This window comes from Stegostoma tigrinum, chromosome 2, assembly GCF_030684315.1.
Source record: "Stegostoma tigrinum isolate sSteTig4 chromosome 2, sSteTig4.hap1, whole genome shotgun sequence".
NCBI lineage: Eukaryota > Metazoa > Chordata > Chondrichthyes > Orectolobiformes > Stegostomatidae > Stegostoma > Stegostoma tigrinum.
The window spans coordinates 26,223,614-26,239,714 of NC_081355.1; the positions used below are offsets into that span (position 1 = coordinate 26,223,614).

Consider the following 16,101-nt stretch of genomic DNA (forward strand, 5'->3'; position numbering starts at 1 on the left):
ATAATTGTTGAAATCCTTACGGGCAAGTTGGCTCCTTCCTGCAGGGATCTTTGTTGCTGCACGCCATTTTGTAATCTGAATCCTTTGAAAAAAATCAAGAAGTCAGTTTTGTACAAAATATAACCTATTGATTATCCACCTTGTTTGCTTTGTGTCTGGCCAAGAACCGCATATGTTTCCCACACAGACAAAGGTTACCTGCTCCTTTGGGTGGAATCTTGTGTAGATATTGGGGATTTCAGCCACTGGCTGTGAATTGTGTCTTCCCCCATGATCAAAGACTCCAAGGATGGGAAGTCCTGCCAGCTGGCAGCGTTCTGTACTTAACAGCCTCACTGAGAAAGTGGTGGCTGCTACCAGTGCTACACCCACCCAAGACCCAGGTAGAGGAGATATCACATGCACAGGTAAATTACGAGATGTAGGCAGGTTGTGTGGGAAGAGTTGCATGGAAATTTCGGGGAGGTGGTCAGATACAAGTGGAGAAGTTGGCTTTCAGGCCACAGACCCCTTCCTGATACTGGGTCCCTCAATCCAGCATTAAGTGCACTAAGCCAGTGATCTCCACTCCCAAACCTCCCCCACTCAATTCTGGGATCACACAATCAATAACAACACCTTCTAGTTATGAACCGTTTTAACTCCCCCTCCCACTGTCTACTGCATCTACTGCTCCCGAAGTGGCCTCCTCTACATCAGTGAGACTAAGCTGAGGCTTGGAAACTGTTATATAGAGCATCTGAGCTCTGTATACGACAAACATCATCATCTTCTGGTCGCAAACCATTTCAACTGCCCCTCCCACTCTCTGGGTAACATGTCCATTCTGGGCCTCCTTTAGTGTCACAATGATGCCACCCAGAAACTCGAGGAGCAGTACCTCGTATTCCGCCTTGGGATCCTACAGCCCAATGGCCCAAACGTGGCTTTTATCAGTTTCAACATCTCCCCACCCCTGGCCTCATCCCATGACCAACCCTCCCTTTCATCCCTGCCTCACTGATTTGACACAAACTGTCCATCTTCTCTCCCACCTATCCACCCCTCCCACCTCACTGACTAATCCCCACCACTCCCTATCTGCACTTACCTATCACCGTCCCACAACCTTACCCAGCCCCACCCCTTCTCTCTATTTATTTCAGAGCTCCCTTCCCCCTTCTCATTTCTGGAGAAGGATCCCGACCTGAAACATTAACTTTCCCGCTCCTCTGATGCTGCCTGGCCTGCTGTGTTCCTCTATCTCCACGCTGTGTTATCTCGGACTCCAGCATCTGCAGTTCTTACTATCTCCAAGGATTTGTTTGTCATGTTCTCCAATGGAAAGCTTTCCCCTCACCACTCCACCTACTTCCACTTGGTTAATAACAGTCACGGCTCAATGAGGTCCTTACACAGGCTTTAAGTGCCCACTCCAGGGCCTCAATTTTCTGTGGGGCAGGAAGGCCATCCTTGAGTATTCCGGTCACCAATTTAAATCAGTACGGAAGGAGAAGAATGACTGAATCCTCACTCATCACTCTCCCCACCAATAAAATATCCTCTTTTTGACCAGTATGCCCACCACAGTGGAAAGGACAAGATTTTGTCCATTGATGATTCTTTACTCAAGCTATTCAAGACTAATCCCTCTGCTTCACATTCATACCCCTGTTTCAAATATTAATTAAATTCTCCTTGCAAGTTGTAATGAGATCTATCCCAATCACTCTGTGGCAAAGCATTCCACGTTCAAACAATCATCTTTGTAACAATATAGACCATATTCTCATTCTCAGCAATGCCATTAAATTTACAGCCCTGCCTCACTAACTTTCTAATCAGAAATAATGGTCTTTCCCTACTGTTTCCACCAAAATCCTTCAGAAAATAATAAACCTCAATTTATTCTTTTCTTACTCTTTCCTTTCGCTCCAGAGAAAATAGTCTCACTCCCTCATGATTCTCCCATTATTAGCATTCAATTACCTGTTTATGTCTTCCTGAGTCTTTTGATGTCCTCCCCTTTGCTCGTTAGTCTTATTTTTGTGTTGGGAGCAAGTTTGAAGATAGTGTGCATATGCCACGTTCAAATGACTGACATGTACCTAGAAAAGGAGGTAGAATGTTTCAAAAAAACCTTCAGTATCAATATTTATGGTATGAATTAATAGATGGCAACAGTGCTATTTACCCCATAAATTCTAATCAGTGTTTTTCTAAATGAGTGGCAAACAAAAGCTTCTGGGATACGATAAGTAGACAATCCATGGCATATTTTCACTAGCCTAATGATCTGCCTTGAAGGCATTTAAGAAACAATGCTATTCAGAATGTACTTATTTCAGTTTAATTAAAACACACATGCAAATAAGTCTCAAGCTTCCCTGCATCAAGTGAAATTGTTTGAGAAAAATTCACTAGATTGGCTTAACATTTTTTGACTAGAGAATGGTTGCCTGATGAAGTTCTAATTAAGTACATGGAAGATTTTTTCAGGAAGGTCTAAGGATTATCAAAGGAGCCAAGGCCGCTTTGCATGTTGACCAGGAAGCAATTGCATGAATCTGCAAGGCCCACCCAGTGCCTTTTGCCTTACGGGCAATAGTACAGGCAGAAATCAGAAGGCTGGTCACAGATAACAGACAGATAAGGACAGCTCCATACCATCAATCATCCAATGGTTTGGCAAAAAGAGCACTTTGAGAGAAGGATCTAGGCCCAAAACATCTGCTTTCCTGCTCCTCTGATGCTGCTTGGCCTACTGCGTTCATCCAGCTCTACACCTTGTTATCTCAGATTCTCCATCATCTGCAGTTCCTACTATCTCCGAAAGAAACAGCTTCCAGCTTCATAGATATCGGACTATCGTAGTTCCTATTTGATTATAGGACCACCACTCATGCAACTTAGGGACAGCTCTAGCCTAACTGCTAATGGGGAGAAGTCTCTGCATCAGGTTAAATTGGATCTTCCTGGACTGGGGGGGGGAGGGGTGTGAAATTGCATCAGGAATGCCAGTGCCAGGCACAAAACTCTGCTAAGTGAGAGAGACAGTTTACTTCAGGGAAAAATGTTTTATGTAGGAGCCATGGGGTTCTTCCTCTTGACCAAGCATTGAAGATACCTTGGAATCTAAAGTGGACACAGTGCATGTCACTCCCTCAATGCCTTTTCCTGAAGAGTAGAATGAATTTCTTGCAAAAATTCTAAATTCCAGGCACAAGTGGTGAGCCTCTGTGCATTACATGCCACCCATATCAGAGGCAGAGTTGGTGGAACCTGATCCAGTGGTAAAACACCCCAGGAGGAACTATGAAGAAACAACAAGGCTGTGTCCTTGGATTCAGAGGGGGAGGGAAGCAATGACTATAACAAGGTCAGCCAAGTGAACCATATAGAATATGAGTTCCCTAATTGGGGTTATTAATCCCAACGCAATCAGGGCGCTCTGGCTAACAGATATAAACAGCAGAGTCAGATGCCCTGTTCACTGTGAGAGCTGGGTCTTCAGGAGCTGGATCAGTGTCAATGACTCTCCACATGTAAATAAAGGAACAGGATCCTGGCCTCTGTTGAGTTGTTTCAGACACTAATTCATGGGATGGCTGGTTTGTCCTATGGGGGGATAGACTGAACCTTTATTCTGTAGAATTTAGATTAATGTTGCTGACTGTTTTCACTTATTCCTATGCATTGTTTTTTATGGGTTCTTCTGTACTTTATCAGCATTGCATCGACTTTCCCTATCTGCAGTCCAATGCTTAGCTGGGCTTTGAAGTACATCAAAAAAACAAAAGAACTGTGAATGCTAGAAATCAGAAACAAAAACAAATTGCTGAAAAGCCTTAGCAGGTCTGGTAGCAAATGTGGAGAAAAATCAGTCCTAATGTTTTAGATCCAGTGACCGTTCTTCAGAACTTGAAGTACAACACCTGCAGCTCTATGTTGCTGCGGGCTTCTTTTCAGGTTTTTCCCAGTACTGGGTTGGGCTCACCCTTCACCCACAGCACTCTAATGCCACAGAACTTCAGTTTAGGTGCTCCAAACTACTTGTCTCCACTCCCATGGGTCTGGTCACCACCTGCCTCCAAGTAGTAAGATCAGGTCTACACCTGATCGTAAACAAATTTGATTGAACATTGCTATTCATACATGGGAGTATGAGACAAGACAAGACAAGGAATATTCTAGGGTCCTATAGACTCTGGCTCCAGTTCTATGTGATCTGATGTCACTATGGTATAATTGCTTATGCACATGCTTAGCAAGAATTCTTAGAGTAAACATATTGTTGACCCTTTACTTCGCACGTAGTAGCAACATTGTGTATTATTGAGTATACATTGCAACAACTCATCTTTCCTCCTTCAAAAGTATTTTCTAAACTAGAGACCTCTATCACCTAGATGAACAAGGGCAGCAAATGTTCCTGCACCATCCTGACTTGAAACTATATTGCTTCTCCTTCATTGTCACCGAGTCAAAATTCAGGGCTCCCTTTCACAGGCGTAGCTATACTACTTGGCCTATAATTCACCACCACCTTCTTAAGGGCCATTTGGAACATGGTCAAAAATCATATGGCAAAAGGTTATAGTCCAACAGGTTTATTTGAAAACACTAGCTTTCAGTCCAAAAGCTGGTGTGTTAAAATAAACCTGTTGGACTACAACCCGACATTGTGTGATTTTTGATCTTTTCCACCCCAGTCCAAAAGCTTGGAATGTGCAATGAATGTAGAGATGTTCACATCTCAAAAATTATTTAAGAAAAGATCAAGCTGATTAGCCTCAGATTTTAAATGAATTTAATAGGTAAATCCAGGTGAACATAGAGTACTATTATAACTGTTCGTAAACTTTAGGAATCAAATCAACGCCTATTTCTTGGCTGGAGTTCTGAGGAAGGGTCACTAAACCCAAAATGTTAAATCTGATTTCTCTCCATAGAAGCTACCATACCCCAAGTTTTTCCAGCAATTTTGGTTTTCATTGCTGCTTTTCTTGCTCTGATTTTGAAAGGCATGGTGCAGGGAAAATCAGAAGTAAGGGTAATCTCTGTGTCAGAGGATAGGTATTACTTGGACCAGAATGTACAGCATCACTTAATTCCACTTTAAAATCACATACCTTAAATCAATTTAATTTTAACCAATCACTGAGAAGCTGGTGACATTGGTCCTACAGCCTATTTTATACCCTGCCTTCCAATCAAAGGCAGAATAGTTTACTCTGATTTCAAACACATGTAACGTTCCACTTGACGTCCAAGGTCAAGATTGTGGAAGCAAGGTAGAAAGCCAAAGGACTGTGAGGAATGGAGCGTGAAATAGTATGAACCTTAAATGTATAATTAGCCTTTCTAGAGCCTGGTGTTTATCCAATTTTGCCTATCCAGTATTTCAACTACCTCCTTACTCACCACAACTTTGGAGCATCATCTCTTTTATTAAAGACAAAGGCAAATAAATCATTTCAAACATCACCCATGTCTTCTGTCCAGGTCAAAATACACGGGGGCAGTGAGAAAATTTCTCTCAAGCCATCAAAATACAGGCAAAAATCCAATCATGACCAATCAGAAAAATGTTTTCTTCTGTCAGTGGAATGCATAGATGACAGAGGACGTCCTCCCCCAATCACAGGCTTTTGTTCACTCGTGCTTACAGCTGTAAGGCTCACTAGTGAAGAAAGAACAGCCTGTGATAGAAGCAGCTAAGAAGGTAAGCAGCAGTGTGAACATCTCACTGGGCTGCTGTCAACAGAGACCAGATGTGGGAGGGACAGGGTTCCCAGTTTTAAGGCATGTTACGGATAGAGAACGGGCACAGGGAGTACAGTCTGGGAGAAGAAGGGGGCTGCAACAAGGGGGCAGGCAGAGACAGAGCTTGGGAAAGATAATGAAGGGAACTGCAAAGGAGAATGGGGTCTCTAGAGGAGAAGAGGGATGGGATTGATGGAGCTGAAAGGAAGAGAGATGCAAAAAATGAAAGGAATAGGATGGAATAAGGATGAGAAGAAAGGAGTTCCAAGGAGGAGAAAGGGGTCTGTTGATGGCCAGTAAAAAAAACTGTAAACAGGGCCAAAAAGTTAGAGGATGTCAGTAGAAACACAAGAAAGGAGGAAAGGGGCTGCAAGATGGGAAAAATGAGAAGAGGAGGGAGTTGTAAAGGGTGGGAGAAGAGGGTTGAAACAGAAGATGAGGTCAGGAGAGAGCTGCAAATAGAACTTGTTATGAAAAGGAGTCTCTAGAGGGAGGGGCACAGAAGGGGGCTGCAAATGACAAAGACTGGATTTACACCTGTCACAAAGATTTGACTGAGCCAGGAAAACTAGAAATCAATGAAGTAATAAATTCTTGAAAATTAATGTGGAATCTCAAGGTAAGACTGAATATCTTCAGGAGCAACTATGGGAAAAAATGTAGTGCATTCTTTTACAATAAAATGGTGTCAATTGTTAAGCTTCAATCTGGGATTGAGAACACATTTGCAGTAAAACGTTTGGTAATAGCTTGAGTAAAATCATTCAGACTTGTGTATTTGCAATGGAATTGCTCTAACTATGAACTCATCAGGTTGTGCAAGTTGTATATAAGGATGATAGCTTTTTTGTTAAGAGATATATTTCAGTTCTTTGAAAACAAAACTTTTGTTGCTAACTTATTCCTGTTGTCATGTCCCATTTTAAATACTGTGATGTCTACGAAATTAATGCTTTCTTTGTGTGTTGTGACTTTAAGTTTAATAGAGGGATGATAATTGTGGATATTGATGAATTCTTCTCAATTTGTTTCTCACTACAATGCCCCTTATGTCAATAAATAAAACAAAAGGTAATGTTATTACACGACTGCATTACCTAACAAAGGAATTAGCGATATTGATAAAACAATCCCAAAAAACCAAAAGTTGGCACCCTAAAATCAAAAGAAGTAGGCCTTTAGAAAATCTCAATCTGAAAAGAATTATTTTGATCCCTGTTCTGGCTTCACAAGGAATTCACTTTTTAATTCCTAATTGGCCTCATTTTTCCTGATATTATCTTTTTATTACTCATATGCCTAAAGAATATTTTTGAATCCTCTTTAAAGTTAGCTTCCAGTTTCTTCTCATTCTTTCTCTTTGTTATATATGAGTCTTTTCTTCCACTCTGTCTGGGTTTCCTACATTCAACCCTTGATATTGCAAGTTGTCACTTGCAATATCAACCTGACACCTGGCATAGACAATCATTAAAGCAGGAAAAAAATGTGTAAGTACAAACAATTTTGGTCAACCCTCAGCCTTCCAATTTTAAAAAGAAAAGAGATACAGCCCTACCATCCTTTTCTGGTGGTATAATGTCATAAAAATGGTACAGCACAGATGGCAACCTTTCATGCTGCTTTTCTTCTGCCAGCTGTAAATAGTTCCTTGCTCTCCTTCTCTTTTCCTATAGCCTGGAATTTTTTTTGTTTGGCTAGTACTTTTCCAAATCCCCCATGAAAGCTTTTATTTCTGTATTTCTATATATCCTTATAGTTTACTCCTACATGCATACTATTCTTGGCATCTTCTCCCTGTGATGGTAGCAACACATTTCAATTTCACAGCACCCTCAGTAACTCAATTCAGCTTCACAACATAACTCTAACCTTTTTACCCCAGTACAATTCTGGTAATCTCCACTGCACCCTCGTCAAGGCCTTGGTATCTTTCCTAAAGTTTGTGCCCTTCCTCCCAGTTTCTGTTTAATATTTTGCCAAAATATAATGCCACTCCCTCCCTCTATTCATGATCCTTCCAAAAGGGGCAAATGGGATCCTTTCATTTTTTAGACTCCAGTGAAGCCAGTCTCCTAACTTTATTCATTATCAGAAATTTACACTTGCCTTGCAAAATTGCTCCTAAATTAGCCAGAGACAAGATTATGAGTTATCACTTATGCATCAGCATTCTGTTTGTAGCCTATGGTTCATAATGCAATTTTTTTATGATTACTGATCTTTGGAGTATTGTTTATTTATCTAAGTCAAGCAGTGATATGAATGCCAATTCTGTAATAAAGTTCTGACAGAATATCTGGCAGACATTATCCGGATGGAGATAGTGAAACTCTGTTCCATTAACACTGATAGAAGCATACTAATTCCTTATTGAGAGATGGTGTTTTTGCTAAAGTTCTACGTACGTGCACGAGGGAAGGTGTGTAGTTATCTATGCAAATACTTCACATAGCCAGTACTGGCAGTTCTTTGTGTATCCAGGGAATCAGCACCATAGTGTCAGTAATAAATATAACATGACAATCTGAATGCACTTTAAACTTTATACTTTTGGTATCGTCCTTATTTATCTTTATCAAATATGATGCACAGGACTGAAGCCTAACTTCATTTAATCTCTCCTGTCTTTCATCCTACCATAAAGATTCATTTCATCCTTGCCCCATGTCTATCTCATGTTCAAAACTTATCATTTTGTTTCCAAAATCTGATGAAAGATCACAAACTCAAAAAGTTAATTTTTTTTAAATCTTTCTACACTCCTGCCTATCCTGCTGTGTTTTTCCATTTTCTATTTTAATTTCAGCATAACTTTTCTATTTTTCCATTCTTCCTCTGGAAATAAAATCTAGTTCTCGATTTACAGGTTTTGAAATAACCATATCAACAAATGTCACTACATCAATGACTTGTATATTTGCAACGTGCAGATCCCTTTGCTCCTTTATCAAATCTAGATCTTACTATTCAAAGTGACTTCTTTGCTTTACTTACCAAAATACGACTGGCTGAATTGTCCAAACTGGGTCAAATTCATTATTTCAAGTCCAGATCAGACAAAAAGTTGCCCATTTACTTTTTCAGGAGTCATCCAGGTGAACCACTAAGTCAGGAGCTTTCATTACCAGAGCAGTCTAATCCAGTCTAACAATCCACACAGGCAGACTGCAGTGGATCCGTGCTGAAACCACACCCATCTTTTAGGGTGATAGTTCCAGATTCAAAGGTCTTAAAGCTACTTTGGCAGCTACTGAAAAAAGGGTACGCATATGTAACCTAAGTGACAGACAGGGTGGCAGGTATGTGAGGGGGTAAGGTAAATCATGGGTTGGGGGTATAGGTGTCAGCTGGGTCCGAGATACCAGGAAGATTGGGGTTAGGGTGCTGTGGGGGGGGGGGGGGGGGGGTGGAATTCAGGGGGTTATCAAGGGTCAGATCAAGTTGGGATAACAAGGTGTAGAGCTGGATAACCACAACAGGCCAAGCAGCATCAGAGCAGAAAAGCTGACGTTTTGGGTCTAGACCCAAAACGTCAGCTTTCCTGCTCCTCTGATGCTGCTTGGCCTGCTGTGTTCATCCAGCTCTGCATCTTGTTATCTCAGATTCTCCAGCATCTGCAGTTCCTACTATTTCAGATCAAGTTGGGTTTGGACGTAGGCAGATAAGGAGGTCTGGTGTCCGTATAGGTCTAAAATGACAGGGGGTGGAAGGGATTTGAGTTTCTGTGAGGACCAGGACTATTATCCCTGTGGGGCAGGACTCAGGGATCAAGAAGATTGCAAGGTGTGTGAGGGATGGAGAGACTCGGGTCAGGAGGGAGGGTGGAAGCTAGTCAAGTCAGTTCAATGTAAGGGTCAGCTGACATGGGTAGGTAGGGGGTTGGCATCAGGGATGGTGAGATTAACAATTAGTCAGGAGTTAGAGTAAGTTTTAACATTATCTGGCTAACTATTGAGCTAAGTCAGCTAGCATATTTAAAGTGATAATGGGAATTGCAGATGCTGGAGAATCCAAGATAATAAAATGTGAGGCTGGGTGAACACAGCAGGCCAAGCAGAATCTCAGGAGCACAAAAGCTGATGTTTCGGGCCTGGACCCTTCATCAGAGAGGGGGATGGGGTGAGGGTTCTGGAATAAATAGGGAGAGAGGGGGGAGGCGGACCGAAGATGGAGAGAAAAGAAGATAGGTGGAGAGGAGAGTATAGGTGGGGAGGTAGGGAGGGGATAGGTCAGTCCAGGGAAGACGGACAGGTCAAGGAGGTGGGATGAGGTTAGTAGGTAGGAGATGGAGGTGCGACTTGGGGTGGGAGGAAGGGATGGGTGAGAGGAAGAACGGGTTAGGGAGGCAGAGACAGGTTGGACTGGTTTTGGGATGCAGTGGGTGGAGGGGAAGAGCTGGGCTGGTTGTGTGGTGCAGTGGGGGGAGGGGACGAACTGAGCTGCTTTCTCTCCACCTGTCTTCTTTTCTCTCCATCTTCGGTCCGCCTCCCCCTCTCTCCCTATTTATTCCAGAACCCTCACCCCATCCCCCTCTCTGATGAAGGGTCTAGGCCCAAAACGTCAGCTTTTGTGCTCCTGCGATGCTGCTGGGCCTGCTGTGTTCATCCAGCCTCACATTTTATTATCTAGCATATTTAAAGTCTTTGATTTCAACTCAGAGTTGGGGACATTTTTAAATGGTTCCAAATGTCAAGTAATTGGTTATTGGGATCTTCAACTATCCAAGAAATTCCCATGGTATCCACTGCATCAGGACTTCAGCACAGCCTTAACACACAACTCTAGTCTATTCTTCAGTAATAATGGTCTTCTCATCAGAACAATGGGTCAAATCTTCACACTCATCTGTGTTGAAATTCATCTGGAAAGTTTATTTATCGGTGAATCTTAGCAGGTTTTAAACTATGTGGACTACGAAAGAGAAGTGTAGAATCAGACAAGATTTTGGTTAAGTCCATCTCAATCATGGGATCATTTCTTCACATCTTGTATGCTTTTCTGGAGCAGCATGGTGAGATCTTCTCCAGGCAGTGATGAGTTGCCAGCTGACAGTCATCGTTTCTTTTTAAACATCTTGTTAACAGCTGAACTCACATCAAGTTATGATCTTACCAAACTCTCCATATAAATAAGTCATCATGGCAACTTGGCATGGAAATCAGAGGGGATTTGTGGTTTTGACTCATTGCATGCTCCAAAAGACCTTCATCATAGACATTAGGCACCAACGTCTCAGGCACACTTCACAGAAACTGACCACATCCACCACACATGCAGATATTGGCATATGACATGTGCCAGCCTCTTTAAGTCCCTACTTCATATCCCCAATCCACTTTAAAGACTTTGGCATTTCAATGCTGCACTGGCAACTATCATTGTAAAGCAAGGACATGTTGTTCTCAGGAACACAACCAGCTCAGGGACTGGACCAGGTTGCATCACTGGACTCTTTGCTTTTTGTCATAGCACTCTCTGCCTAACTGGATGCTTGCAGTATTCTTACATGGTGTTGCCTCACCTTTTGTTCACATTTCACCCTCAGCCAGAAATGTCTGATTCATATTAGTCTTGTTTTGCATGCTATTTAGCACAACTGCAAAGCTAGGAAATGTGTCACAATTGTCAGCAGGCCTCAGTTCAGTCAAGGAACCAGGCACAGTAAATCAAGGGCAGCCTCCAATACCAGTGCAGTCCCTGCTAGGGGCAATCTGAGTCAGAATCCACTTCTCAGAAGAAGTGAGAAGTCAAATGGCAAGCAATGCACCACGTGTCTTAACTTTTTCTGCCTTCTTGTGAGCTGTTCTGCTCCAGAATTATGAAAGAGGCAGGAATTACAAAAGAAGGAAATAGGTGGAAAGTACTGTTGGTGCAGGAGAGATTTTCCAAGCTAGTGAACAGGCAGTGCAGAGGGCGTGCAAGGTGTCATAACTTTGGGTGGGTAAGGGTGAGTGGGCAAGATCTTGCATTAGTGAGAGTGGTAATGGGTGAATCTTAGTGAGAGGTGAGTGCAGTAGCAGAGATAAAATGAGTGTAAGGAATTATAGAGAAAAAGTGGCACTTATGTTGGCAGAGAGGAGAAAAGCACTGACCTCCCTATACTAGAACAAAGAAAAGTGCAGCACAGTACAGGCCCTTCGGCCCACGATGTTGTGCCGTGTAATAATCCTAATCCAAAAATAAAATAACCTAACCTACATTCCCCTCAATTCACTGCTGTCCATGTGCATGCCCAGCAGTTGCTTAAATGTCACTAATGACTCTGCTTCCACAACTTCTACTGGCAAAGTGTTCCATGTGCTCACAACTCTCTGGGTGAAGAACCTCCCTCTGACGTCTCCTCTATACCTTCCTCCTAACACCTTAAAACTATGACCCCTCGTGGCAGTCAATCCTGCCCTGGGGAAAAATCTCTGGCTATCAAATCTATCGATGCCTCTCATTACCTTGTACACCTCAATCAGGTTACCTCTCTTTCTCCTTCTCTCCAGAGAGAAAAGTCCGAGCTCAGTCAACGTCTCCTTGTAAGACAAGCCCTCCAATCAAGGCAGCATCCTTGTAAACCTCCTTTGCACTCTCTCCAAAGCCTCCACATCTTTCCTATAATAGGGCAACCAGAACTGGACACAGTACTCCAAGTGTGGTCTCACCAGGGTTTTGTAGAGCTGCAGCAAAACCTCACAGCTCTTAAACTCGATCCCCCTGTTAATGAAAGCCAAAGCACCATATACTTTCTTAACAACCTTATCCACGTGGGTGGCAACTTTGAGGGAGCTATGCACTTGAACACCAAGATTCCACTGTTCCTCCACACTGCCGAGAATCCTGCCTTTAATCCTATATTCAGCATTTAAGTTCGACCTTCCAAAATGCATCACTTCGCATTTATTCAGGTTGAACTCCATCTGCCATTTCTCAGCCCAGCTCTGCATACTGTCAATGACTCGCTGAAGCCTGCAATAGCCCTCAATACTATCAACGGCACCTCCAACCTTTGTGTCGTCAGCAAACATACTAACCCACCCCTCGACCTCCTCATCCAAGTCATTTATAAAAACTACAAAGAGCAGAAGCCCAAGAACAGAGCCCTGCAGGACGCCACTCAGCTCTGACCTCCAGGCAGAATCCTTACCATTTACAACCACTCTCTGCCTCCTATCAGCCAACCAATTCTGAATCCAGACAGCCAAATCGCCCTGTATCCCATACCTCCTGACTTTATGAATGAGCCTGCCATGGGGAACCTTATCAAATGCCTTGCTGAAGTCCATGTACACCACATCCACGGCTTGACCCTTGTCAACCTGTCTCGTGACTTCCTCAAAGAACTCAATAAGATTTGTAAGGCATGACCTGCCCCTCACAAAGCCATGCTGATTCCCTTTAATCACGCTATGCTTTTCCAAATAGTCATAAATCCTATCCCTCAGAATTCTTTCCAAAACCTTGCTGACCACAAACGTAAGACTGACTGGTCTGTAACTTCCAGGGATTTCCCTATTTCCTTTCTTGAAAAGAGGAACAACATTTGCCTCCCTCCAATCTTCCGGTACGACTCCCGTGGAGAGTGAGGAAGCAAAGATCTTCGCCAGCGGCTTAGCAACTTCCTTTCTCGCTTCCCAGAGCAACCTAGGATAAATCTGGTCTGGCCCTGGGGACTTAACAATCTTAACATTTGCCAAAATTTCCAGCACATCAACTTCCTCAATCTCGATCTGTTCAAGCCTGTTTTCCTGCTCCTCAAAGTTCTCATTCACAACAAGGTCCCTTTCCTGAGTGAAAACCAAAGCAAAAAACTCATTTAGGGCTTCTCCTATCTGCTCAGATTCCACACACAATTTCCCTACGCTATCCCTGATCATTCTCTTATTCCTCACGTATGAGTAAAATGCCTTCGGGTTCTCCCTAATCCTTCCTGCCAAGCCTTTCTTGTGCCCCCTCCTGGCCCTCCTCAGTCCACTTTTGAGCTCCTTCCGAGCAAGCCTGTAATCCTCTAAAGCTGTGCTAGACCCTTGCTTCCTCCACCTTACGTAAGCTGCCTTTTTCTTTTTGACGAGAAGCACCTCTGTTCCCGTCATCCAAGGCTCCTTGATCTTACCCCTTCTTACCTGTCTCAGAGGAACAAATTTATGCATCACTCACAACAACTGCTCCTTAAACAGTCTCCACATGTCTGTTGTGCCCTTTCTGTGGAACAATTGCTCCCAATCTGTACTTCCCAATTCCTGCCTGATAGCGACATAGTTTCCTTTTCCCCAGTTAAATATCTTGGCCTGGTAACTGCTCCTTTCCCTTTCCATGGCTATGGTAAATGTGAGGCTGTTGTGGTCACTGTCACCAAAGTGTTCTCCCACCACAAGATCTGACACCTGTCCTGGCTCATTACCGATGGCCTCCCCCCTCGTCAGCCTGTCCACATACTGAGTAAGGAAACCCTGCTGAACACACCTGACAAAAACAGCTCCATCCAAACCATCTGCACTATGGAGGTTCCAATCAATATTGAGATATTGGGAGGTTTCATCAATACTGTTGGGGATTCCTCCAGATGCCTGTCTTACTGTCAGTCTTACAGATGGATGTGTCATGTTTATTTCCCACCATTACACCACAGTACCACAATAAGAAAAATACTGTAAACTGTACATTAATTGGATGTTTTATTGTGTTCAGGTGGTGGGCATTAATTGGGGATATAGTCATACTCATAAGAGGTGGCATAGTGGTATTTTCACCAGATTAGAACATTATTTGAGTCTCTGGAGTACTGAGGACCTGGATACAAAGAGCACAATGGGAGCTGATGTAATTTGGAGGTCGAGGTCGGGGAGGTCATTGGAATCTTGTGGCACAGTGGTAATATCCTTACCTCTGTGACAAGAGGCCTGTGTTCAAGATCCACCTGCTCCAAAGATGTCTTATGATGTCTCTGAATATGTTGATTTGAAAGGATCAATCCATACTCATACAGCCCTACAGCTATGCTAGACTGAAAACACCCAAATTCATCCGATCCCAGAAGCTCAGCAGACTCAAAACTGGTTAGACTGGATGAGAGATTGCCTTGAAATGTGAGATGCAGTAAACTTGGGGTTGTTGTGACACAGCTGTAGTGACACTAGATCTGAACCAGGAGGTCCAGGTTCAAACCTACCTGTTCCAGCAGCATGAAATAACATGTCTGAACTAGTTGATTAAAAGCTATCTAAAAGTTCTTATGCTCATACATTTAGAAATAGCAGAAATTGTGTTTGCTGTTTAGGTGTCCTGAATAGGTCATGCACATCACTTTAAAAAGACTTCTAAGCATTTAAAGACTTGGATCCAATTCCATCCTATATCCCTGGCTATATGGGGCAGCATGGTGGCTCAGTCGTTAGCATTGCTGTCTCAAAGCGCCACAGACCTCTGTTCAATTCCACCCTCAGGTGACTGTCTACATGGAGTTCGCACATTTTCCCTGCATCTGTGTGGCTTTCCACTAGTTGTTCCTGTTTCCTACCACAGTCCAAAGATGTGCAAGTTAGCTGGATTGGCCATGCTAAACTACCCAAAGTGTTCACAGGTATGGAGGTTAGGTGCATTAGCCATGGGAAATGCAGGGTTAGGGGATGGGTCTGGGTGAGATGCTCTTCAGAGGGTTGGTGTGGGCTTGCTGAACCAAATTGCCTGTTTCCACACTGTGGGGATTCTATGAATTATTAAATATATTTATCCCCGCTGCCCTTTCTAAATAGGTCTTACCCTGCAATATTTAATTCCTTAATCCTTATTTTTCGAGAGCCATGTCTTTGTCAACCTTATTATATCCTGATCCTTGCTATGTATTATTGCCCTGTTTTATTACTGACACTGTGCATTGTTGTTCAAATTATTCAATTCATTATTAATAGCTGTTCATCTTTCATTCTTTAGCATGTGTTTTACACTCCTGTTCTCAACTCATCTTGTTTCCTGGCCATCTATGTCTTTCCTTGATTTATTCTGTCGTATGCTCAAATTTCAGCTTTTTTTTGTATGTTTAGTGGTATTTTAGATCTTTCACATCCTTCCCTCAACATAGTTGTTTAAAGGCTTTGTGATTTCCCTGGTTATTCTTCCTGCTAGGACACAGGTCCCAAGATAATAAAGTGTGAAGCTGGATGAACACAGCAGGCCAAGCAGCATCTCAGGAGCACAAAAGCTGACGTTTCATCAGAGAGGGGGATGGGGTGAGGGTTCTGGAATAAATAGGGAGAGAGGGGGAGGCGGACCGATGATGGAGAGAAAAGAAGATAGGTGGAGAGGAGAGTATAGGTGGGGAGGTAGGGAGGGGATAGGTCAGTCCAGGGAAGACGGACAGGTCAAGCAGGT

General features: G+C 43.0%; 1 protein-coding gene across 9 annotated transcripts in view; it reads right to left on the reverse strand.

The window, feature by feature from the left end:
* LOC125466806 (uridine phosphorylase 1) overlaps positions 1-16,101 on the reverse strand; it is a 159,828-nt gene that overhangs the window by 134,439 nt on the left and 9,288 nt on the right. For 8 of the 9 annotated variants that reach the window (XM_059641356.1, XM_059641333.1, XM_059641370.1 and 5 more), the window contains 2 exons: positions 1,969-2,087; positions 21-82 (listed from right to left, as the gene is read on the reverse strand). The exons of the other annotated variant lie outside the window; for it this stretch is intronic. In XM_059641356.1, coding sequence (XP_059497339.1) covers positions 21-67 — 47 coding nt within the window. In that variant the 5' untranslated portion in view covers positions 68-82; positions 1,969-2,087. The remainder of the gene's footprint in view (positions 1-20; positions 83-1,968; positions 2,088-16,101) is intronic. 9 annotated transcript variants of the gene reach the window in all.